At 38.1% G+C, this 27,443-nt stretch overlaps 1 protein-coding gene across 3 annotated transcripts in view; it reads left to right on the top strand.

The window, feature by feature from the left end:
• Nucleotides 1–3,038: 3,038 nt before the first annotated feature.
• Nucleotides 3,039–27,443, top strand: part of rph3aa (rabphilin 3A homolog (mouse), a) — a 36,867-nt gene continuing 12,462 nt past the window's right edge. For 2 of the 3 annotated variants that reach the window (XM_063477995.1, XM_063477993.1), the window contains exons 1-4: nt 3,039–3,167; nt 23,991–24,122; nt 24,248–24,377; nt 27,081–27,164. In XM_063477995.1, the coding sequence (XP_063334065.1) occupies nt 3,067–3,167; nt 23,991–24,122; nt 24,248–24,377; nt 27,081–27,164 (447 nt within the window). In that variant the 5' untranslated portion in view covers nt 3,039–3,066. The remainder of the gene's footprint in view (nt 3,168–23,990; nt 24,123–24,247; nt 24,378–27,080; nt 27,165–27,443) is intronic. The other variant, XM_063477994.1, reaches the window with a different exon arrangement.

Here is a 27,443-nt window from a genome sequence, read left to right as displayed (position 1 = left end):
TTTGACCTTGAGGACACACATACCACCAGAGCAATTTTTTTTCTTGTTGACATGTATGTTTATAATATCTTCCACCAACCTTCCAGTTGGTAGATGACCTACTTTTCCACCTCTGTACAACCAAACCTGACTACTTTAGATTTTACCTTCTGCATCTGCTCTAGTTATTCCTTCAGCACTTTGTACTTATATTCTCATTCCTCTTCTTTCTGATGTTTGTCTCTATTCGGATTGCCACATCTATCACAACTGTACCCTTCAGCTTGACATGCTTTGTTAAGGACAGGACCCAAACACAGGACTTTCCTGGCGAACCACAGTGAATTTAGTTACAGCGTAAGAATAAACAACTTGAAGCAAACAGTGTCCCAAACAGCAATTTCCTCCATTGGCAAAATTCCTGACTCCCGTGTGGTGCTCTGTGTAAGAGTAATCCAAACAGCAGTGCTCACTCCTTCCGTTTCTCCTCCTGTGGTAACCTAACAAAACAAGACGCAATGATTTTACAAGAGTTCTTTGCAACATGACGGACTGTGACACACTTCAGTTTTTATGAGCCGGAATTGTACAGATAGATACACTGAACGATCCAGCGTTGATCGAAGCCCAGCCACACTGTTAAATAGCTGACTGTTGACAAGGCTCATTGTCAGCAGGTGAATCCCGATTGCGATCATGTGTGGTTGGCCTCAACTGACAACCACTCACTGACAACCCATGATACAGCTCCTTGTGCTTGGTCCTGGTCCAAAAGTGCTTTACTGGTCGGTGAAACGTGACATTCCACAGGACCTTAGTCCTGTTGTTCTCAACCACCATTGGTTTCTGTACAACTACTTATTCTCTGAGTGTATACTGTCCCAGCTTGCATTTTACCTCCTGCTACTATGTGTTGGCTAGTCTGTGGGTCACCTTTACACAATCTACAACAACCAGCTGTAACCCAGGCAGCATGGACAGACAGGAAGAGGAACCCACAGCACTGCAGTAGTCAAAGGACAGTGCACAGAACTAAAGCCCAGGAAGGATACCAGCCAGCACAATCAGGCCACCAAGGGCTCTGAGGCACAGGCAAACCCTAACCCCATAGGGCATAGGTCTTGTGTTGTCACAGGTCTTGTGCACTTCTTAATCAGGGTGGATGTTGGTCTTCTATTCATCAATAGTTCTCACATCTGTTGCATATAAAAACGCTTAAAGAATGATTTAGCTTTTAACAACACTTAATACACAAAACCAACCAACCAAACAAACAAACAGGGGATCAAAAAATATAAAAATACTTTTCTCTGTGTTTACATATAGTTTTACACAGTGATCTAGTTTATTTAAATAATTTATTTATTTAATTTATTCTGAAGTTTCGCTTGTAACAACCCCCCCCCCTAAGTATTCTGTAAATAAAACTGGACCATTTAATTAAGCAATTCATTAATTTTTAAAGTCTGTTTCACTTCCTGTGTGTTTGTATGAGGATACAAAAATCTGAAATGTGAAGACTAAGAAAAGACTTTTTATTCTTTAACAAATGTAAGCCCAACTCAAATGCCCATTTTTTGTTGCATGACACTTTGCTCAAATCTTGTGGTTTACAAAAACCCTGTTGTGGCACTTTTTTTCAAGCTCGATTTAAGTTATAATTTTGAGCAATTCTCTAAACCAGGGAAATTTATGGTCAATTAAGTCTGTAATATAGTGTTATTACAGGGCATCAGAGAGGGGAACGCCATTGGCAGATAACTCACTGTACAATGAAAGAGCCACAAGAGGGCAATGGCGGGTCAGCCTTTTGCACAGTTTGAATGACTGGCAGCTGTTTAGATTAAGCTGAACTTTTAGATGACAGAAAGCAGATCTGTGGGATTCACCAACCATAATTCAGTAAATCAAAGTGGCTTCATTCACAGTGAGCCTTATTTCAATACTGCGACCCCAAGGTGCATTTCACATATTAGGGTGAATTACAATAACAGCGTTTGGCTTTGTTGCTCCAGTGACTAGCCTAGAAAATTGCTTAAGGTTATCTCTGGGCTACCTTTGCTGAATAATAGAATTACATAATCATTATGGGCCCTAATTGCACAGTGCAGAAAGCCTATTGGATTTGCATTGTATTGCACATAATAAGTGCAGCTGTTTTGCTTGAGGGATAAGAAAGCACTAAAAATAGACCTATTAGAAAATATTCCCATATGGTACATTAATGTAAGCTTTTTGCAGTGCATGAATAAGAAGAAATTTTTAATGGATGGGAGTGGTTTTAAAATCCATAAAACAAAAAGGAAAAACATTCAGTTCCTTTACTTAAGTAGAAGTAGCAGTACAATATAAAATATATTGTACTACTACTATTATATATTAAGCTTTCTTTATAAAGCAAGTAAGACCAATACAATTAAGTTACAGACTAATTTTAACCATGCCAACAAGCAAAAAATGGAAAAAGATAATAAATACCAGTGAAAGACTAAAAGGACTAAAAGCAAATAAATGAAAGAAATGACAACACGGAATTTGCTTGTATGTGATGTCACGTGACATGATTGTATTGTTAATAGTTATGTGTCAATAAATATGCATTTTATTCAGTAACTATTTCATATAGTTCTATAGTGCTTTAAAAACAGAATAAACAGTTTGGAATGGCAATTTCCAAATAAGGTTGTGGCAAGAAAAATCTAATGTAATATATAATCTAATCTAATATATAACTATGCAAAAACGTATCATTTGATTACATATAAGATGTATCCATCAATACATTAACTGAGATGTAAATGTAGTAGGAAAAAAAGGCAACATTTGTATCTGAGATACAGTGGAGTACAAATACTTTGCATGGTGAATTGTATTTAGGTTGACTTAAATAGCTCACTTTGGCAGCACTTGTGACCTCACCATTTCATCTTCTGCTGATGAAATGAGAGTGGACGGATTTAGTTGAACAGAGAGAGAGAGAGGGAGGGGGGGAAATGAAGAGAGAAAGGGAGGAGGAGCAATGCTCTTACTACAGTGTGTGTGTGCTGAGGAGGCTGTCAGTGAGGATAGTGGTACAACGGATGCTGAATGCTGAAGCTGTGCTGTTGGCATTATACCTTGTGTCACACTGAAGCAGCCTGCTCCTGGCAGAAAAAAAGAACAACACAACATCTGTCTGAACACCTCAGGTAAGTCCTCACACCCTCTTTCATTTGTTTTAATGAGAAGAAGAAAATGACCTTGGAAAGCTTTTAGTTTAGACTTTTTTTTTTTCATTTTTGTTTCTTTTACTTCTTCCTTGCTTCACTGCTACCTCTGAATTTTGCGTAGTCTCTGGTTTACTTTAAATGTTATTCAAACAGTCTTTAAAAAAATGAGTGCTAACTTAAAACACTTAAATTTAGATATTTTCCTAAAAGCTCAGATTTTTTTCTTTTAAATAATAAAAGAATGTAAAAGCTCTGACACCAGATTATAAGTTTAGAAAATTCTTTATCCATATTAGCATATTTTGGATTCATTTTAATACAGTTATATGACATTACATTAATATAGACATGATAAATATTTCAAAAATATTTCTTTAATTTTTGTATTTTGCATTTGACTAAACAAATTACCTAATGCCTGTACTACAAATTCTTGTTTTTTGCTGGCTGACATTTGACTTGACAATGGTGTAGCTGTGATAAGCTAAAACCAGTCAGTCAGGCTCTGTAATATGTAAAAGCTTAGTAGACAACCAGTCAAGTGTGTTTTATCCTCTTTTACACTAACTACTCATGACAAGCCTTTCCAGTCATGGTTTACATTAGAGGATGGAAACCGCTTTAAAAATTTTGCTTTAAGGGCGACACTGTTCTTATCTGTTATTTATTATTTTTGTTTAGTGTTGGACAGAGCCGGCATAAATGTTCCACCATTTTTAATGAATTATTATATATGATATATAATATAATAATATAATAATATATAATTATATTATTATATTTGGTATGTTTTTTAGGTGGTAGGGGCTTTCCCTTCAGTCTGTACTCCACTTCAGAATTTTCTTTGAGTGATTTCTGAAATGTTAAACATATAAAAACAGATAATGATCATTTTGATAATGATTATGGTAGACAGCTGCAGCAGTCAATAAAATGACACAGGCACTATAATTCCACACTTCATTGAGTTAATTTACTCTATGTTATCACTATAACCTCTAGATAGTCTCCTATACACTATGGGTGTTAGCTAGCTATATCATGTTAACTTAGCTGAAGTTACCTATTCTACTGTCTTAGCTAGTTTTCTTATCTTTTAATATTCTTGATATTGTAATGATAAGCTTGAGAAATCAATCTAGAGTTTGCAATAATGTCAGAGCAGTTAAGAACTGGGCTGGTTCTGCCATCTATTTGCAGAGGGAATGAACCCACAACTTAGTGTGTAACATGCAGTGACACTGAAGAAGTCAACACTGAGGACACAGAGATGAAGGGAGAGGAGGAAAATTTATGTAAAATTGTGTAAAATTGATAAGCAATACTATAACTTTCTTTAATCTTCGTTCTATCGTCTCTAACAGTTGGGTTCATTGAGCCCCCTCTTCTTTCCCATGCAGCCTATAATCCCTGCTAAAAATCCCTTTCGGCCTTGAAATCAGGTGCATTGGCTGCAATTTGAACGAGATGGATGCCTGTGGATTACAGGGTGCTGATCTCTCAGGTCCTGACTGATGTGGCTAATGTGCTTGAGGAGAAATGGTCAACGTTAGCTCTATACACCCTGACTGCTGAAGTCAGGGGAAAACCATCTTACTGCTTGGCTTTTTTTCTTGCGTCTGTGTTTTTTGAGACATTTCCATTCGATACCTAATTGTCCTGAAAGCTGCTTTTTGCAGTAAAGCAGTTTGGTGATAAAAGAGTTGTCAATATAAGGTCAGTTACAGCTATCTTAACCAGCAATACCTGCTTTTTAATGCTTGCACCTTTAATGCAGTTTTTTTGTATCTACAAACGTAATGTAAGTCAGACATTCTAAACTTTGTTTCACCATCTACTGAGGGATCTGACAGCAGTTTTGTTTCTCTTTTTTGTGAGCAGTATTGGAATACAACATTTAGAGTGGTACATCACAGGATTTAAATACTTAAAGACAAACAACAAGACAACACAGAGCTGGTGAAGAAAATAGGGGAGGTGTAAATGTGAGTGGGTGTGGTTAATGTGAGGATGCTCATTTCTGTTCAGTCTGGGATGAATGCAGTGAGGAGGGGGAAAAGTTCAAAGTTCAAGTTCGTTTTATTTATATAGCACATTTACTTACAACAGCAACATTGACCAAAGCGCTGGACAGAAGTACAAAATAACTTATAACTTATTATTACCAAATACCTCTCATACTGTCTTAAAAAAGAAAAAAAGAAAAGGAGGTGAATATTATCTTCTGTTAATGATCATCGCATATGTATATGTATATACAGTGGTGTGAAAAAGTGTTTGCCTCCTTATAGTGTTTTGCATATTTTTCACACTTATATGTTTCAGATCATCAAACAAATTCTTATTATTAGACAAAGATAACCTGAGTAAACACAAAATGCAGTTTTTAAATGATGAATTCATTGATTAATTCAGAAAAGTTATCCAAGCCTGCTCTTGTGTGAAAAAGTAATTGCCCCTCTTGTTAAATCATGAATTAACTGTGATTAACCACATGCTTTGGAAAGCTGAGCTCAGTTTCATTAAACACACTCAGGCCTAACCTGCTGAGTCAAGAAATCACTTAAATAGAACCTGTCTGACAAAGTAAAACAGGCTAAAAGACGTCAAAAAGCAACACTTCATATCACGCTTTAAAGAATACCTGAGAAACAAAGTCACTGACATCTGTCAGTCTGAAAAGGGTTACAAAGATGTTTCTAAGGCTTTGGGACTCTATTGAACCACAGTGAGAGTCATTATACACAAAACAGAAAAAAAGTTAGAACAGCAGTGAAGCTTCCGATGAGTGACCGGCCTAACAAAATTACTCCAATGGCACTCATCCAGGAGGTCACAAAAGAACCCAGAACAACAATAAAGGACTGCAGGCTTCGGATGTCTCAGTTACGGTCAGAGTTCATGATTCAACAATAAGAAAGAGTCTGGGCAAAAATGTCATCCATGGGTTCAAGGAGAAAACCAGTCCTGACCAGAAACAACATGAAGGCTCATCTCACATTAGCCCCCCCCCCCCCCCCCCCCCCCCCCTCCAAAAAGAGCCAAAAAGATTTGACTCCCGTTACATCTGGAATAAAACTAACACAGCATTTCAGAAAAGGAACATCATACCAATAGTAAAATATGGTGATGGTAGTGAGATCTGAGGCTCTTTTGCTGCCTCAGGACCTGGAAGACTTGCTGTGGTAAATGGAACTGTGGATTCTGCTGTCTACCAAAACATCTTGAAGAAGAATGTCCGGCCATCTGTTCATGACCTAGTAGCAGGACAATGATTCAAAACACACCAGCAAGTCTACCTCTGAATGGGTTAATAAAAACAAAATGAAGACTTTGGACTGGCTTTTTAAGTCCTGACGGTCCCAACCAGTTATTAGGTTTAGGGGGCAAACACTTTTTCACATAGGGTCATGTAGGTTTGGATTTTTTCCCCCTTCAATAATAAACACTTTCACTTAGAATTGTGTGCATTTTGTGTTTACTAAGATTCTTGAAAAAGTCCTTTTTGACCAGCTTCAGACATTTTTTTTAACTTGCATGGTATGTAGGAAAAGTTTCAGTCATGTTTCAGATCACATTACAGCACAGAGACTAGACAACTCTAGAGTTCTGGTCTCTGTGTTATTATGGAGTCATATACAGTGCATATTCTGACACTGGCTCAGAGTACGGGCTGATAACAATGATGGACTTGCAGTTGTGTTTATTCATTTTCAGGAACAAGAAGTGACAATATTTGGATGACAAGGTGGACTTGAGCTAAAACTAGCTAGCTTGGTTAGTAAGCAATCCATAAACTATACAGGTGCAACACAGAGACAAAAAATGTAATGCTAATAAGTGCACAAATTTTTCACAGCAAGCCAAAGTATTAGTCAGATAATTTAATTTAAACTAATTTGATCCTAATGGCAACAGCACCCTAAACACAGATGTTAGAGAGTTCAGTGGCACTCATTATTGGACATGAGCACATAGCAACTGCCTTAATCTGTTTGTGTCTGTACACCTGTCAGTCAATGCAGTCAGACACCTAAGTTTAAAATTTAGTGCTTTCCAAATAAAGTTAAGATAGATAATAGAGTTAAGTATAAAACTTAAGCATAAAAAATGTTTTTATGTGAATGCGGCATGTTGTATAAAGGATTTTGAGTGCTCTAGGAGAGTACAGGCGATCGTGGTTCAAGAGTTGGCAGTTCGTCTTGTAATTGGAAGGTTGCCGGTTCGAGCTTCGGCTCCAACAGTCTTGGTCGTTGTGTCCTTGGGCAAGACACTTCACCCGTTGCCTACTGGTGGTGGTCAGAGAGCCCAGTGGCGCCAGTGTCCGGCAGCCTCACCTCTGTCAGTGCGCCCCAGGGCAGCTGTGGCTACAATGTAGCTTGCCATCACCTGTGTGTGTGAATGGGTGGATGACTGAATGTAGTGTAAAGTGCTTTGGGGTCCACAGGGACTAAGTAAAGCGCTATACAAATACAGGCCATTACCATTTAGAGAAGTGCTATATAAGAATCATTCCATTTACCAAAATGGTTTCTTTTACCAGGCTGTATACATGCTTTTTAATGCTATTTTAGTTGTGCAGTTTAACATGGGCATCTATGGGGACTGACTTGCTCTTGGAACTGACATCAAATGCCCATTAGAAGAACTGCAGTTTTTGGCACAAAGGCCCCAGAGGTTGCCTTGTGGGTCAGAGAATAAAGGTGCTTTTGCAGATATCTGGAGATATTATAGTTGGTAATTTAAATATTAAACAATAATACTGACTAACTAAAAAGTTCCACCCTCAGAAGCTTGTATTTCCTAAAATCCAATGCCTTGAGAGCATAAGTATATGTCAGCCTGCCTATGAACACAGAAAAATAAACAAACTAAAAAAATAAAACCCTAGTAGGACTACAGAGATGGTAAATAAAAACAAAACTGTTGAATATTGATAGTACCAGCTGAAATTAATTAAAAGATATGTTTTTGTTATAGTTCCAGCCTTTAATGATAAAATAATTGTAAATTAACCTACCATTAGTAGAGTTCACTTAGAGTTTGTTGCAACCTGACTTATGATTTCTACATGCAGACGTTTTATTGCAAACAAAGTCTAAGAGATAATGTTACAGTTTTACTCTAAAACTGATTGCAAGAGAAATGCTGCAGCATTAGCTTATGGTGGAGTATCTAAGACATCTTCATTCTCCAACTTAGGACCTCATCTAATAAATATCAAATGCATTCATAGGGCACAAATCTTTTGTATGTTTTAGGGTAAAAAATAAACAGCTGCCATATGTTTTGCACCATTCCAGTTAAGTGAGTGAAATCGCCTTTTTGATGATAAATTGGTGTCGCGGTAGGGGTCGTGTCCATTTTGCCCTAATCCATTACAATAATCAATTGAAACTGATGAATTTCAGATTTCCCATTACTTCCAGTGGGGGCTGTTTCCACATGAGCTCATTCACTGGAGCATGTAGCAATATTGACCATTGAATTGGTTATACTCTTCCTCATTTCTGCAGCTGAGGCATTATTGTTTTCAGTGGGAATTGTCTCAACACTGTGGCTAGGATTGTTTGATTAGCTGTGTACTGTGAGCACACTTAAATTATTCACAGACAGGAAGAATAGGTGGGCAGATGTGATTATCTAACAAAAGCACAGCTGTAAACAGAAAACTGATATGACACTTTTATGTGCTGCTGCTGTGTGAATCTGTCCCTTGCATGACCCAAATATTATTTCAGGAGCCTCAGGGCAAAAATGTCCAACACACAATATGCCACCAGCGATCTGTGCATCAGCTAACAACAAACTGTTATTTGGGTTGCTTATTTGGTTAAAAAAAAAAACCTACATACAGGGGTCGTAGTGTCAATGAATTCCAGAAAAACAGATGCATTGAATTAAATACTTCATAGGCTTTTGCAAGGAATGTTCCTTGTTTTGTAATTACTAGAAGACATCAGGAGACCTTAATATCATTGCACCAGAAACAAGCTAACACAAAGATAAGAGGCAAGAAGAGCCTTGGTAGAAAAGTGACTAATTTAGCTACTAAAAATTAGCGTTCACCATTAAAAGATGCAGTTGAAACTGAAAGGACTTTAGATGTCTTCATACTCTATGGGTACACTAGTGCACCAAGTTCATTTCTTGTCTATGAGTTGTTACTGGATGCAGCTACCATTCCTAAGCTAGTCAATAGAACACCTAACCCTGAATGATCATCATATCTTAAAAACCTCTAAATATCATATAATCCAAGTAGAGTATTTTATCTCCGATTGCAGGCTTACATCTGGTCCCCAGAGTTTGTAAGAAAGAAGGCACAATCTTTAGCTATCAGGCTACTCCCCCATGGAATCAGCTCCCCATTTGGGTTCAAGAAATAGATGGCCTCTCTACTAAAATAAAGTTTTATAGTGCAGGTGACCCTGAGCAATATGTTACTATAAGTTGCTGTGGGCCTTCCTAGACTGAGGTGTGAAAGCAGGACGAGCTGTTCCTTCCTTTCTTCTCCACCTACCCCTTTTTAGTCCAGATGCATTTATGTATACCTGCTACTGCATATCATTAACTTTTCTCTCTTGTAATTTGTGTTTTGCTCTTTTCTCTTAATTCTCACTCTTATTTTTTCCTGCTTCTCTTTCTTCTCACAATTCAGCTGCGCTGCATCTCCCTAAGCCTGGTTTTATCAGAGTTCTCTTTCTGTGAATAAATATTTATATAGGTTTATAGGTTATTCCTTCACACAGTTGCTAAGAATAGACTAGAACAGAATATGTGAAGAACAAATAGCATTCATAGCCTAGACAATAGTTTCGCTCTGGACTCACAGTTTTAGTGTAGCACCTCTTTTCTTGTCAGACAGTCAATCTCTTTAAACAGTCAATCTCTCTAAATTCAGCTCTTGAGAAATAGCCAACTTTGAAAAGCTCACTTTGTTCTCTCACTGCAATCTTTTTTGTCTGAAATCACCAGTTCTTGAGATAACGGTAAGATCCAAAAGACAAATCAATTGGATTTAAAATAAACTGCACATTATCTGAAAATTGTTGCAGCAATTCATTTCTATAAATGTTACCTCCTGCTTTTCAAGCGTTTCTCTCAAATGCATTGAAAAATTAATCCTTAATTGGTGGGCGTGGGGAAGAAAGTTTGCATCTGATGACGCAAAGAAAAACAGCTTCATTGGAAGATTATGTTCTTCTTTTCTGAGGACTTAATGGATTTCTAAACAATCTTGGCTTGAAAATTAAAAGTATTTATAACTTTGCCACCCTTTTTAAACCAACCTCTTTTGCATTAAGGTAAGCAGTGTGGAAATTGCCTCTGTCTGCATTCTTTCACACACACACGCGCGTGCACACACAGAGAGAGAGAGAGAAGAGAGAGAGAGAGAGAGAGAGAGAGAGAGAGAGAGAGAGAGAGAGAGAGAGAGAGAGAGGAGAAGCAGATAGCACAGATGAGAAACAGACATGGGAAGTCTGACGTTCGTGTTCTGGTTTGCTCAGTTTAATGGTTTCAGTGCTGCCCCTGGTGTTTACACACAGACAGAATCTGTGATTTCCACTCGTCACTCACACACACACACACACACACACACACACACACACACACACACACACACACACACACACACACACACACACACACACGGCAGCCACAGTGAAGTGAACACAGTGTATACACACTGCTGCCGATACAATATTTTTTCCTGTTCCATGTATCTGCTTTTAATTTAATAAAAAGTCCTGCCAATGACAACATATTTTTTAGATATATGCTGCAGTTGCATTAAAATGTATTTTTCTTATTAGTGTAAAAACCTAAGAGAAAACAGGAAGTAAGAACACATGCAACAAATGACCCTTTTTAATGAATGGTAGGTGTCTTATGCTTAAAGCTATCAGAATGCTCTAAATCCAAATAGACAATAAATCCAAACAGATTTGGGCAGCACGGTGGCACAGTAGTTACAACTGTCATCTCACAGAAAAATGGTTCTAGGTTTGAATCTCCTTGTCAGCCGGGGTATTTTTGTGTGGCTCTGTGAGTTTCCACCGGCTCCCTCCAATAGTCCTAAGACACGAGTGTAAACAGCTATTCTGTTGGTTGGTTGCGTGAACACAAGGTACAAGGTATAGTACATAGAATAAAGTGCTATGTAAATTATCAGTGAAATGTGTGGCTACAAGTGCTTTAAGTAGTGAGTAAGACTGTGCTATATAACTGCCATGCATACAGCACTTTTTATCTGTCAGACAAATGGAATATTAGATGCCTCACTGGGGTTCAGTACATTACCCAAAAACATTCTGAGGCACTGTGAGACCCATTAAATTAAAGAAATGTACTAATATGAACAAAATTTTTTGCTTGTGTTGTTGTAATGTACCGCTACATATTTGTACACATTATTTCCAGAAGTAATAATCAAATTTAAGTTTGAGGACACTGAATCTATGCATAGATCTAGCCTTATGTAAATGTTGGGATACGGACACAGTCTGAATTTAGCTCAGGAACTGATTGTGCTAATCCACCAAACTCTGGTGAAATATGTTTTGGTAATCTGAACATCTGCTCAAAATGTGATCATTGTAGTAGTAGTTGATATTTGAATCACAAATGCACTTTAGCCGATACTTGATGTCTTTTAAATGTGCTATATAAATGAAGCTGACTTGACTTGACAAATGAACAGCTACATTTAAATTTTTTTAGCTGCTTTTTTTTTTCCAAGTATTAAAATATTTCACTAAAAACTAAATATGTCAATGTCAGTCAGAGAAGAAGTAAGGGGCTCACTAAAGTCAGGAGACTCATCATACTGAGACCATGAACGTCTGTGTAAATGTAATGTTAAATGTAATCTCATCCAGTACTTATTGCATTATTTTGGTTGATAAATTAAAAGTACTAAAGTTAGTGCTGCACTGAAGTTTAGATAAATGTATCCTTTTTGTACCATGAACAAACTTAAATTGAAATCTATATAGTTCTTATTTCACTTGAAACAAAACATGTCAACCCCATCGTGGGACTAAATGAAAACTGAGGGAATCAACACGAGTATGTGGGTTTATCCTCTGGGGAACATGAAAAACTGTAAAAACTGTAATCCTACTCCATACAATAGTGAATATTCCACTGTCAAAAAATAGGTCAGCGCAAATTTTATTTCTGTTGCACATTAAAAAGCAACCAGGTTTACCGAGGTTGACTTGCTTTTTAAGTTAGTTTAAACAAACAAGATAAAACCATGCATCAATAAAATAAATACAACAAACAAAATCAAAATCACACAAATAGAATACATTTAAATAAAAACAAACTAAGACACGAAGACAGCGCAATGTAAAAAACGTCGTGGGACTCGAACTGAACTCAAATTAGAAGCCAAAGTAAAAAAAGTGATTTTTAAGACAGGATTTAAAAGACTGTATAGACTCTGCAGAACAAAGATCAAGTGGCAGGTTATTCCAGAGTCTAGGGCTAAATAAATAAATAAATAAAATGCATCCTCATGAGCAACTAAACTGTTCTCATCCTGCTTTCATCCCCCAGTTTACTTGTAAACAATATGTTCTGACAGGAATATGTTTTTTGTCCTGCTGATTCCTCTTCTACACAGACTAAATACAGTCATTTCAGCTATGTGTCAAAGCTTTGAATCACCAGTGTTGGTATTTGGAGACTAGATTACTGTGCTTTTTACCAAGAGTCATCAGACACAGGGCTGGGGTGCTTGTGTGCATGTGGGTTAAGGTTTAAGAAGAATCATCAGGCAGGGGATAAAGTAGGTGGTGATGGGTCTTTGTAAAACTAAGCTCTGTAAGCTGCTACTTCACAAGTCTGACAAGCCTCAGCAGAGGAAAAGAGAGACATATGGCACAGCCGCCTAAATAGATGGACAAATGATGATGAATGGGTGAAAGGATGAAGCTTTTGCAGAGGGCGCTGGTAAAGAAGTCAACGCGATCTGTGATGATTAGAGAAATGACAGCTGTGGGGGCAGTGTGAGGAAAGGGATAATAAACAGGGGGATGCCGTGGAGTGGGATGATGAAATTGTTGAATAGAAGAGGGTGCGTGCACATAGGAGTGCTGAAATGTTCCAGTCTAATTCAGATGGGAGTGTTTGAACTCCTTGGGGAATGTTCTGTGTACCATAAATAACTGGGATTTTGCTGTTGTAGTAGATGAGGGTGCCTGGGCTTCCTGAGCTGGCTAACCTCATTTAAGGTCTAACAACGGATCTAATATGGCACAACCCACAACCTTAACATTTTGTCTTACCCGACTCATTGTATCTTTGAAACTCATTTTGTCTTAATCTTATTTAACTCCATTACTATCTTAAAGCCTTCTGGTTTTATTTGACAGTACTGACAAATATTTTCAATTGATTCAAGTCATCATAGGTGGTATTGGCAACCCTAACCTTAAACCTCTTTTGGAGAAAAGCAAAACAGACTTCTCTTTTTGAGGAAAAAGTTTTTGTTGTGTGTCAGTTAGAATTATATTTTTCTTTTTTCCCTGGTTGCCAGGACTCAGAGACAACAATGCAATAAAAATGAAAAATGCAAAGCGGGATTGTCCACGATTAGAGTTTGGGTTAGGGTTGGGGTTGTCACCGATGCTGACTGAGATGTCCAAGAGTTAAATGAAGCATGTTAGGTTACATGGTGAGTCTACACTGGCTTTGGTTGTGAAGCAGATAAAATGTGTTGAACTAAGCACTGAATGAACACGTGGTTAAATGTGACTTCTAGTCATTAAAACATTGAGTGGTAAGTAAGACAAGAAAAGTATTATATACAATAATCACTGATTATCTCTTCATCATAGCAGCCGTTAGTGGGTGAAATATATTAGGAAGCATCATTCTGTCCACAAATTTGATGTGTTAGAAGCAGGAAATAAGGATTATTGTAAGTTTTTTTTGCAGATTTGACAATGGCAAAATTAATCGTTAGATAACTGGGTCAGAGCATCACCAAAACTGTTCCTCTTGTTGGGTGTTTCCAATCTGCAGTAGTCAGTATCGATCTAAAGTAGTCCAAGGAAGGAACACTGTTGAACCAGTGACAGGGTTATGGATTGCCAAACCTCACTGATGCACATGGGAAGTGAAGGCTGGTCCATATGGTTCAATCCAACAGATATGCTACTGTAGCTCAAGCTGGATATGGGCTACAGACTAATCATATTGCCCATGCACACCCTTGTCCAGTCCTGAAAGTGCCAACAATGAACATGTGAGCGCCAGAACTGGACCATGGAGCAATGCCAGAGGGTGACCTGATGATCTGATGCATCACGTTTTCTTTTACATCATCTAGATAGCTGGATGTGTGTGCTTCACTTAACTTGTGTGCAGTGTTCTAACAAGAAACCTTGGATCCTGCCATCCATGTGGATATAAGAATTGTTGCAGACCACACACTTTCATGTAAATGATATTCCCTGATGACTGTGGTGTCTTTCAGCAGAACAATGCCCCCTGCCACAAAGCAACAATGGTTCAGGAATGGTTTGAGGAGCACAACAACACATTAGAGGTGCTGACTTGGCCTCCAATTTTCTTGGATGTCAATCCAATTGAACATCTGTGGGATGTGAAATCCTAATCATTGGAGTAACTAAAAACATCCCTCTGAAAGATAATGAATGCTGCAAAGTCAGGTACAAGTGATAACTCCAATTACTGTGCATTTCTAACACAGTAAAGATGGCAGTAAACAGAAGTGTCAGTTTGTACACAACCAAAGGAGCTTGCATCTTCATGTTTTGTGATGGATTACTAATTTGTGATTTAATGTGTAGTTTAAAAACTCATATGAAAGGTACTTTTTGGATAATGAGTAAATACTGAAGCAAAAACTAAGGGAGACCAGTTGACTGCAAGAACAGACTAAGACTAAGACCTTTATGGCCCCAGCCCAGATACTGTCTGGGTTTCCTTTTCCTTTGCGTCAGTTTGCAATGGTTTTCTTTTGGGCCACTCACTCTGAATGTAAAGTCTGTGGCATGCGTATGTGGGAAACTCACAGGGAAAAAGTGTATGCATGTTTATTACAGTACGTAATGCAGTACTTGTAATGTTAATAAGACACTGGCGAGAGCTGTGATTGTAGAAGACCTATAAGCATTTTAAGTAACACTTGAATGAACAAGCACATGAACACATATTTTTGTGCATTTATTAAACCAAAGCAATAGTTTTTTGTATATATTTTTCTTATTTTGTATATCCCTCTTGACTTTATATATTTCTCCTGTTTGTTATTTATTCCTATTGTCTACTATTTATATTTTATTCCAGCACAGTAGATTTAAATTTCTCTGTTACTTATCGCCATTATTATAGAGTCATTAACCCTGGCTTCACCTCACAAGTTATGACCTCTAATCTCAAATGTACACACACACACACACACACACACACACACACACACACACACACACACACACACACACACACACACACACACACACACACACACACACACACACACGTACATGTAAGTGCCAGTGATCCCTGGAGCCAATTTCACCTCTCTGTCAACTTACACTATAAAAAAGTTCTAAATCAAGCCAGGCTTAATGTGGTGACATGTGTCCTTGGTGTAGGGCAGGAGTTCAAGATGTGTGGTCTTCTTATGTGGTTTTCTCAGGAAAGCACATCATCTCTCTCATCATAAACATGGAACAGTGGCTTTTCAGCCATTTAAAAAAAACCAAAAACCTGATATGCGTTTGTAGGGTTTTCTCCCATAACCTTTTGCGATTCTGCTTGTGGACCAGAAGCTTTGTTTCTTGTGGTTCTATAAATACACTCCCTCCTATGTGTCCAGAAGCATCACTTATAGGTGACCAACACACCTCTGCAGGTCCCTTTCAGTTCAAATGAGCAGCAGTTTGCCACTGAGGTCTTTTCGAGTCACTGAGCTCTTGACACATTGATGTGGACTGTAACCTGCCATCTGACAGGGAAAGGTCATCTTAACTGATTGTATCTTTGATGTCATCTGTTTGGTCATTGCTCAATGTCAGCTCCCTTAGCTCTTTGCTCACTATACTTTAAACCTCACATTGTGTTTGGTTCAAATTGAATCCATTTTGATATTTAGTCATAAAAATAAAAAAATGTCATTCTTTTCTTGAATTGGATGATTTTTTTTGGAAATTATACAAAAATGCACAAAAATGAAAATTATTTAAAATTTTATAGCATTGCATAAAATTGCATGCAAATTCTTGCATATTGATTGTACTATTTAGATTGATTTTAATATTGAGATGAGTCAAATTAGCAAAATAGTAGTTTTAGGAATATTGAAATTGTCAGTCTACAGATGTCATGTCTGTTCTTATTAAATAGATAGATTATATAGATTATAGATTACATACATTATATAGAGTTATATGGGTACTTTCAGGGTACCATGAGAACTTTATGTGTTCCTACCATATTTCCAAGGCACCTGCTGGTCTTTGATGGATCATGGTGGAGTCTTAAAACAGTAAAATATTGTAGCATTACAGCAAAGGAGTGCTATTTACATGTTGTATATATGCATCAGGGGCAACTTGGAGTTCAGCTTCAATTTGGCCAAGAGTAAGTTGGTACATGAACAGGACGAGCCAGTCATCAATCCACAAACCTTCCAATCAGTAAACACTACTACCCCATGATATAACAAAAATAACCTTAAAATTAAAAAATTAGAACCCATTTACTCCAAGCTAATTGAGATTAAAATGACAGGGAGCTTCCGTTTCAGTGAGTGTAGAAAACAAAGTGCAGGGCCCACACACACGAAGTATCCCACAACTGCTTTGAATGCACATACTAGTTTGTAATTTATGTAACTAGTTTGCACTCTGTTAATTAAGGTTGAATTAATATTGACAATTATAAATGACAGCTATGAGGATTGGAAAGATCATACTATGGGTTTTTAAATTTTTCTTGGTTAAGATTAGAGGACAATGCTTTTCCAGCATTTTGTTGACCCATCCATCACCCCAACCTCTGTACTGTTTTCACTTGGTTAAAAAAAGATTTGATAAAGTTTTATATTTTCATTCATGGTTTGGTTCTATGTGCCCCAAGAGGATGGCAGCAGACACTACCTGCAGACACTACTAAGATAAAAATACCAACGAAATATAACTTTAAATGTAATTAGTATTAATGAGGAGTTTCATGAGTCTAATTTTACTCTGCATGAAAAGAAATTCCATAGTGTTATTTGCAAGGTTGATACATACATACAATATATGACTAAAGAAATATCATTTACATAAAGTTTTACAACTACATTCACATAGTTGAATGCTGGTGGCCCATGGAGACCCACCAGTGCAGCTTAATTATGAGTAAAGCAGCTCCGTTGTAATGGTATCACTGCTACAAGATCAGTATATGAGACACACCAAAAGGGCATGGGGTGAAAATAGGGATAATGCTGACATGCTGTCATGTGTAAGCAGTTTGGCCTTTTTAGCATGTGACATTGAGAATCAGATAGGAGTGTCATGCCCTGCTGCAGAGCCCAAGTGCACATTGATCTTCTCTAATGCAGTGAGCTCTCCTCTCAATGGTCAATTTATAATGCACATGCATGTGTGTGCAGAGTGATGATGCAGAGATGATGAGAAACAACCAATTGGAACTCTAATTCATGATTTATGTGATCTATTATGTGCAGTATAAATTAACAATATTCTCTGCTATAACTATCTGTAGTCTGACTGACTGATGCTAACTATGGAATAGTTGGTGCCTTTGCATGGCAAATATGAAGCCAGTAGCACATTACATTAGCATCAACAAGCCTGATTACAATTAATGTGAAGCATAAAAGCAAATTATGACATTTTAGTCATTTCGTTTTTGAAACAGATTTAACAAAGTAGATTTTTCAATTTTTTTTGTAGTTTTGCTCAAAGGCAAGCTGTTTTCTATATGCTGAACTAAGCTTGCAACCTGCTGACTGTAGTTTTGTGACTAGCAAACACATATGCAAATTAATTTCCTTACAGTTCAAAATATTTTGATAGAGATATATTACTAACTTTACTCATACAGATCATTTGATTTTTTTTTTACAGCAAAATCTAAGTGCAAATTAATTTTCTGCTATAAAGGAATTTTTTTCATGGCCTAAAAATTGTTTATTTGCAGATGGTCCAGGCTGTAACTGCAGTGATTTGACTCATGATGACAGCATGTGTGTGTGCTACCCGCTGAGTGTAGTGACTCATGGGCTGAAAGTGTCTGCCATTTCTGAACATTTCCTTTCTCCCTGACCCCCCCACCTTTGTTTTTCACTCAAACCCTTCAAGGCACATAAGCGCACACACACACACACACACACACACACACACACACACACACACACACACACACACACACACACACACACACACACACACACACACACACACCAAGTCGCAGATATCAATCTGTCAGGTTGCCACATTGTCTGCAATGACAGCAACCTCTGACATTTACATGCATTGGGGACAGGATATTCTTTTGAAGAGGAAAGGGATGAGAAAGAAGAAAAGCAGTCAGCTGTGAAGTAAGTGAGGCATTACTCAGCAGCCACTGCCCGATTTAATGTCTGATGCTTGGACATTAATGAGGCAGGTAGCAGATATAGTTGGAATTTGGACAATAAAATGTGCTAACTGTGGAGCAAAACTATTTTCCTTCTGTACTTACTTGGAATTGAGATGCAGTCTGCAGGATCAGGAAAATGGCTGGTTGGTCCAGAAGCAAGAGGTTGAGGTCATTCTTTTCTCTTAAGAATGTTCTTGTCAAAAGATAATGAGTGTGCTACTCTACAGTGACTTCAGGCATGCACATTGCAGTCCAGACTTGAACAACACATTACTGCTAACAGTTCACTTACTACAGTCAGCAGTCAGCTTCAATTAATGCCTCATTTTTTCAAGCACAAGTACAGAATTTATGTGCCTGTGGACCAGCAGACAGTCAGGTTTTAATGGCCAGAAGCACTAATATAGCAGTAGGTGTGGTCGAGCTCACATAAATCATGGGTAACCAAATTAACTCCTCTCAGACCTTTTTAAAGGCGTACCTTTTCAACCGTGGCACACTGAAAGTTGAATGGACAGCGAAAACCCTGCAGTCATGTCTTTACAAGCAGAATAATGTGAGCTGCTTTCAATGGAAATATCACTCAGTCACATATATTACTCTGAATTTCTTCATATGAATTGATGTCAGTTTGTTCTATTCATTCTTGCCATTTAGTTATTCTGTGAATCACTTTTAAAGTGCACTTCCAGCAGGAAAAAAATGAATAAAATATAAGATGTAATATGCATGTTGAAAAATGAGCAGTTTTTCATTAAAACAATAAATCAAGCTCACAGGCAGATGAGTCGAATCACCTCCTTTGTAGACAAAACAAACAAAGCAAAAAGCTTTAACTGGCTTTCTGCACATAGGACAAAGTCTTTCTCCTTATTTCAGCATCAAATTCTACAGATTGTAAGATGATATTAATCAAAATCACTATAATCTCAAGTGAATTAGAGAAGATGTTAACAGGCGGTGTAGTTGTATATTGTTGCTTTAAGCTGCATGAATTTATTAAATATTTGCATCATCATAGTTTTCCACACGATCCATGTGTACATCCCCAAATACAGAGTTGTGAATGTTTATGAATGTGGCACAACCATATTAACTTAATGGTAACACTGTTTGAGTTGGCTGTTGAGTCTTGAGCTCCTTTGCATCTGTTGGACATAGTGTAGTGTTTTACATATTTGCTTGGCAAGTGAATGGCCACTTGCTTAATTTCAACCAGAGACACAACCAGGGGTTGCATCAGGAAAGGCGTTTGGTGTAAAATTCAGACAGGATTTAACTTCTTTCAGTCACAAATGATTGCCATATATTGGATAATGAACATTTTACCTGATAAAAAACTAATTTGCTGAATGCAGTGTTGCTACCTTAATTTCAGTAAAGTAAAAGAGCAAACATACAACAATGAAGAGACATTCAAGACAAGAGGGCACATATTCACATCCGTGGTTAATAGAGAAGTCTAACAAAAGAGAAGAAAAAAAAGGTCATATTGCTGAGGTTTGCCTCACTCTATAATATGCATACAAGAACACTCTGCAGGATGCAAGTAGATTATAATTGAGCTTATAATTATCCCAGGTTTAGCAAAGCAGCCATTTGAGTTCCATGTAGCCCAAAGGGATGTGTTTGACAATTATATATGCAGCATCTATAACCTTGATCAAACCTTGCAAGGTTATAGATTGGTGCAAAGCTTTCTTTACAGCTTGGACAGAGCAGAATTATAACTAACGAAATCTTGTGGTGATTGAATGAATAACGAATAATGAATCCTTGTTAAATCCACTGAAACTACAAACATTCATTTTGTTTGAAGGAAAATGCCCACAGGCAATTAGAATAATACATTAAACATGATGGAGGGACCTGCTGACCACATGTTGAGGTTTTTCTTTTCATTTTTCTACGGTTGTTTATCAGATCCAATTAGATGTTAACTCAGGTGAGAGCCAGCCAGGGCTGGACTGGGACAAAAAATCGGCTGGGGCATTTTGACTAGAGACCGGCCCACCAGGTATTAAAGCCATAGAGCCTTTGAATGAAAGCAAACGCTGTTGTGACAGTGATGTACACTGTCTTGTTGGTATATGTATGATTTCTATACATTTTACGTCAGATAAAAACTTTGGTTGTAAGATTCAGATAATTATTTATTAAAAGCTAGACATTTTAAATGAGAATAAGAAAGAAAAGTATTTCTTTGTGCCCCCCTTTCCCTGTTAATGCCCTACCTGGCCCCCTGGCAAAACTTTGCTAGACCCGCCCCTGCACAGTTACCAGCTGTCAGCTACAAAGGATCCTGGTGTTATTTGTCTCTCAGAAACAGTTCATAACTTCCCTTCAACTCATTCATGTCACCTAAAAGGCAAACCTGTTTCTCCATCACCTGTTCAGCTCTGATGATTCAGTAAGGACATCTCCTGGTTTCATCTTCATGTTTCCCTCTCACCACATATCCAAACCGATATCATGACCAGCAGCTTTTACAGTTGTGGCTCCAGCAAACATCAGCTGATACTAGAAAGTAATATTAAATAAATTCTAACAACAGCTGATCAAGCTTAAACGTGCTGCTGTTGTTTAGCGCGACATCCGCTGGTTTCCTCTTTCTGGCGCAAAGTAGGAGATAAACAAAGAAGAGAGAAAAGCTGATCAGCTGATCACTGATCAGTTTCATGATTGAAGTAGCAACAGGAGAGGGAGGGGGAGAGAATGAGAGAAGAAGAAGCAGCTGTGCAGCGTAAAGACAGAATAACTGTGTAATAAAAAATGTATCTTTTTCCATTCTAGCTGAAGTACGGGACAAACTGCGTTCCTTTTCAGCTCAATACAAAACTCGTAATATTTTCTCTGGATACGGGACGATTCCGTTTTTTACGGGATGGTTGGCAACTCTACTAACTAACCTTATGAATAAAATAAAGTTCACTATCGGTAACATCATAGCACCCACCCAGCTGTATAGAAACTCCGTCATGCTAGCTAGTACGCAGTACGAGTTATTGTAACTGACAGTAAAAAGTCAGCACTACGAAAATAAACTACACCTAAACTTGGTTTATATCTGACCCAGATAGACTGCAGGTCATAATTTCTTACCTGAAGTTCAGTTCACCTGACACTCGGACCTGCGGCCGCCTCGGGTCTCTCCTCCTCCTGCCTCCCCTTTCCCTCATCCACCTGCTGGCCTCTGTGGAAGCTCCTCCACAGCCACCACCAAACAACGGAGTTATTTTTACACATCGGCCAGCATCTGGCCAATCCACCACCTTTCATTGTTTATACCGTTACAAAAACCCCTGACAAAACATCGGCCCATAAAAACGAAAAATCACCATCGGCCCACCGGGCAAACGCCTGGTATGCCCGATGGCCAGTCCAGCTATGGAGCCAGCCATGTCCCATTATGCCCTGTGGTCTTGTAATTGTGGAGGGCCAAGGCCAGTCCAGCTATGGAGCCAGCCATGTCCCATTATGCCCCGTGGTCTTGTAATTGTGGAGGGCCAACTGTGCAGCCTGGTTTCAAAAACTGCTGCTGCCTCGATCTTGGAAAGATATCATTACTGACACTGTTGCTGTCAGAAATCTAAGAGACATGCATTTTTCAGAGCAAGCGTGGGTTGCGCCAGAAAAGCCCACTGTCACTGAAATTACCACCATAGACACTTTCCCAGGAAAATCCAACACTTGTCTTTAGTTCACAGACTGATGAGTTTGATTTTCATTGGCCAAATTATTTTTGCTGCTCTCCGAGTGAATATGCCAGAGGTTTTCCAACCATCCAGCAGCATTTGCACAAGTGGTATCTTTTTTTGCCAGTAAAATTTCTTTGACAGTCATCTTGTGACAAACTAAATTATTGGTCTGTCTTTGTCTCAGTACAGCTGTTTAAAAATCCAGATATTTACTTTCTGTAATGAAATTTTAAGAGAGTTCTTATCAGCCATATGCCAAAGACACATGTTTAGAAACCAGCAGGATTCTTGGTTGCAGCTAGTCTTAATTTGACAACACTGATATGAAGCATCCACATTGGCACTGAGTGGACTTATGTACTCTGTGACCAAATTGGTGGAAGATGATATTCTGTAATATCTCCTGATCCTGGTACAGAGACCTTTGTTTGAATAAATGTTTTTATTTGTTGCATAATATGTTAGGATAAGCTTGCTTATAAAAGCATCCATCCATCCAGCTTCACCATTTTCCTCCTCCCACACACAAACTGAAATCAGCTGATTATAGTGTGCAGGAAGAAATACGTTTGATCTTTTGTTCTTTTTTCTTGCTCTCAGTCTAGGGTGCAGAGAACTGAGGGACCCTTGTAGCACAAGTAACGACAAAAATTACTGTAGTACTGTAGAAATGTAATGTAACGTTACTTTGTAACACATTACTGTAATGACAGTAATGGGTATAATGTGTTATTTTGTAATGTGTTATTCTTAACACTGGTGCTGTGTCACATAATCTTATTTGGGCCTCCCCCCTTTTTTGTTCTTGGTCTTCACTGAGCTACAACATTAACAAGAAATCCTGGAAATGCCCCTGTATGTCTGCTGAACCTCTTAGATTACCAGTTTATTTACCCTCAGTGGGGGAAATGCTCTTTTTTGGCAGCTGAAAAAATAAACAAGGAATAAAACAAAAAATTTTTCAATCCTATCTTGTAGGATTAAATGTGATGATAGAACAGTCCCAAAATGTTCTAACTGATTAATTAATTAACTACATTTATTAAGCATATTCTGTTGGCCTTTTCTCCGTAGCTTTAGTTTAAAAAATGACCAGGTCATGTGAAGCAAGCTTAGAGTACGACCTGCAAGAAAAGTGACTGATCCCCACTGGCTTGTCACTGAATCTGTGAACCATTTAAACTTTAACAGATTTCAGATCACAGATCACTCTTAATTAAAAGGCTTATTTTATGTGGGTTTTGGTCACAAGATGCACAATAAAAATTAGACATCATTTGTGTTATTGTGTATGAAAACAACTGCAGCTGCTCAGTATTATTTCAAGTCCAACATGTTTCCAGCTGTGATGTGTACTTAGGCACTTTTTGGATGTTTTGGTCTTTTGTCTGAATCTTATTTTCACTTTGCTTGTCACTTGTACTCTGTGTCTGTTCTGTGTGTTTGTGTGTGCGCGCTTTGGGTTCAGCAGAATTAGGTGGACGATGAACATGCCTGGCGGCGCCCCAGGGGAGGAGCTCACAGATGAGGAGAAGGAGATCATCAACAGTGTGCTAGCTCGGGCAGCTATGATGGAGGCCATGGAGCAAGAGAGGATTGAGTGAGATGGAAAACCGTTGTCTCTGTTGCACTGAATCACATCACCAACCATGCACAGATGCTCACTGAGATGAACAACTTTTTGGTGTCAAACCTGTGCTGATAATAATTTGCATGTGCTCTCAGGCGTCTTTCCAGTCGTCTGGATAATATCAAGAAGACAGCGTGTGGTGATGGAGAGATGCGCTGTCTGCTGTGTGGTGCGTCGTTTGGACCACAGGGGGTCACAGCTGTCCTCTGTGTGCAGTGCAAAAAAGTAGGTGGATTTTGTTACTTTTTTTGTTCATAGGGGTTGAAGGGACTGTGCCTGGACTGGACTTTTCTTTACCACTGCTGGGAAAGTAACAGTTACTCAAATACTATACTTAAGCACAACTTTCAGGTTCGTTACCTTTTCTTTAACATTCTGCTCTACTTCATCCTTCTACCTAACGGTATTTCAGAGATATATGTGACATTTTTAGTAACCAGTGCAATTTCTTGATTCATTTAAGTTGTTGAAGAGTTCAGTTGGTGATTACTGTAAGTCACTATGACCCATAAAGCCACAAAAGGGCGACACCAGTTTGAAACAAATGTAAAGAAAACGATTAGGGTTTAATATTAAGTTCTGGTCAATTATATAATTGAACATGTATACTAAAATACAATCTGATATTAAACATTAATTAAATGAGTGATAACCAACCATTTGGACATCTGCCACGTCACAAAAGATGAAAAACAAAAATAAAGCTTATTCAGGACCCCCTAAACAGAATTCTTGTTTCCTGTGTTCTATACTAATTTTCCTATGATATATATTGTATGATATATATATGGGAAACCATTGGTGCTTTTTTGTGATTAATGATATACAGTACAAGATATCCCATGGCCTTCAGGTGTTGTTCCTATTTGCGTGCAGTTCACACACAAAGTAGCTAGCACAGCCACCTTGCACTTATGTAGTGTATGTCATGTTTCTTGTGTAACAACGGGAGACCAGTTTGTACTTTATATTTGAGTATAATGAAGTTGACTTAGAGATGATGAAAAAGTCATTCCCAAAAACACACATTATGCACCACAGCTAAGTTACAGCTAACTGGCTAAAAGCCACAATTCAAGCTATTGTAGATAGCAGTGTTACACATATTTGCTTTATGGTTTAAAATAATTTAACTGACAGTTAAACAACACTATTTGACATTGGCAATAAGTTAGTATCATGGATCATATTTAGAGTTTAAATTATTTGGCAAGCTAAATCACTTCATTATCTGCTACATACTTGTAGTGTCAGATACATTTCTGTTTTCTTGCAACTTTCAGGTTGGTTGCCCCTCCTATGTGCATTTCAAACCTCATATTTAGTGCAATGCAATTTCCTTTGGCAAAGTCGAGGGGCATGTTGGTTTGCTGGCTTTTCTGTCACTTTACTTTGTCATATAAGAAATAAACAGACAGAGGTGTACATGCTACTTGTACATCCGAGTCTGCACTCATATGTCATGTTTGCTTACATTTATAAACAATAGGAAACCAGTTACATTTTTACTTAAAACAGTACTACAAACTAAACGTTGGACCACCTTTATGGGCTAAAGAGGCAAAACAAATTGAAGGATAAAGAATAGTATAAACAGGCATGTGGTGCCCCCATATAGAAATGTTGGCAGAAATACAAAAGTGCAGAGAAATTTGTCAAAGTGCACCACTGGAATGATGAAGTCATTACACTAGGACAGGTCCTCAATGCACTTGCGCACATTTTTAAGTGAGGTCATGCTAGAAATCACACTGAAAAACATAAAAGCTGCCTCACCCTGGTGGGGTCAGTGCCTTCTTTGTACTAGTTTACTGTCGCTGCAGCTGCACTAAGCTTCTAATACTGCATCACTAACCTAAGCTTGGTTGTTACTGCAATGACTCACTATTGATCTGCTCATTCAACTCTTTCTTTACCAAAATATATGAACAAATTTTACTTATGTCTGTAAAAGTGTGTCAGTAGAATTTAGCTGAGGGTGCAGAGCAACCTTTTTGGACAGCCCGGTCCCCCAAGCCCCACCCATATTGCCAACACTGCAGGGAGCTCTCATGCACTTGATGATTTGACAGTGGGACAGTCCTGAATCCTCCCGGGTTTTAACGGAAACATGACTCAATGTCTGTAAATTTGTGACAGTGGACATTGGGCCTAAAAGTTCAAAAGAGGACCCAAATGCAGCACAAAATGAATTTAACAAACTCACAAAGGATGTGAGCAAAATGTGCTGCAAAATACTGACAGGATACAAAGTCCTTAAACTGAAAAAGGCAGAGATGGAAACCTGGGAGTGCAAGTACAGAGGGAAACTCATGTCTTCACACTCAAGGCTGAGTGGAAAATGAGATATAGGTGGAAACAATTACGGACTCACAGGAGGGGATTGGACAAAGACAGAAAGGAAAACAACAAAATACACATAAGGAAAAGCATTTACCAAAGTAAAACGGCTGTGCCTAGAGCAGAAATGTAAAAGCACAATTAATCAAATAAACATTAAGTAAAAATCAAAAATCCCAGCACTGTGACACGACTCGGTTGAAAAAGCTTACAAACTGATGCATCAGTTCACATGATCCAATAATGTCAAATAGAATCAGATATCACAGGGGATATTATTTTAATACTTTCTGTACATTTTTCCTATGTTCTCTTATAGCTGACACATTGGCTGTTTACTGTGTTTTCTATATTGTTCTACAGCTCTTAAAACTGCCGGGCCTTGTGCAAACAAATCTGGACATACATGGTGCATTTCAGGGTCTTATACATCACATTCTTTTTCTTGTTGCATTCATTATCTAACTAATGTTACCTGAATTGTACAAATATATGTTTTATGCGCACCTGCCGTTGAGGACTATATCTGTGTGACACTGCAACTCTGTGCACGAGTATGTCTTAATGTCTATTTTTCCTTTCCTGCAGCATATGTGTACCAAGTGTGGAATTTCAAGCAACAGCAGGACATGCCCTGTGTGGCTGTGCCAGATCTGCAATGAACAGATAGAGGTGAAGGAAAAGGAATGATAAAGAACAGATTCACCAACCATGTTATGCCACTTTGCCATTAGTCTGCCATTAGTCTTTTGTCATGATAATACTGTTACACAATACTGTTTTTATGACGATGCTGTGTTTGCTGAGGTTGCTGCCCCGGGGAGCCCAAACTCTTTAAACAAATGCTCATTCCTATCATTCATACAGAATAAGTACTCAGTAATACTGCAGATACAAAGAGGTCATGTTTTTGCATCAAATAAAAGAATTCAAATTAAATAAATAAATTGG

The sequence above is a fragment of the Pelmatolapia mariae genome, linkage group LG7, assembly GCF_036321145.2.
Source record: "Pelmatolapia mariae isolate MD_Pm_ZW linkage group LG7, Pm_UMD_F_2, whole genome shotgun sequence".
NCBI lineage: Eukaryota > Metazoa > Chordata > Actinopteri > Cichliformes > Cichlidae > Pelmatolapia > Pelmatolapia mariae.
Note: the sequence above shows the minus strand (reverse complement) of the source record. Positions and strands in the feature narration are given on the sequence as shown.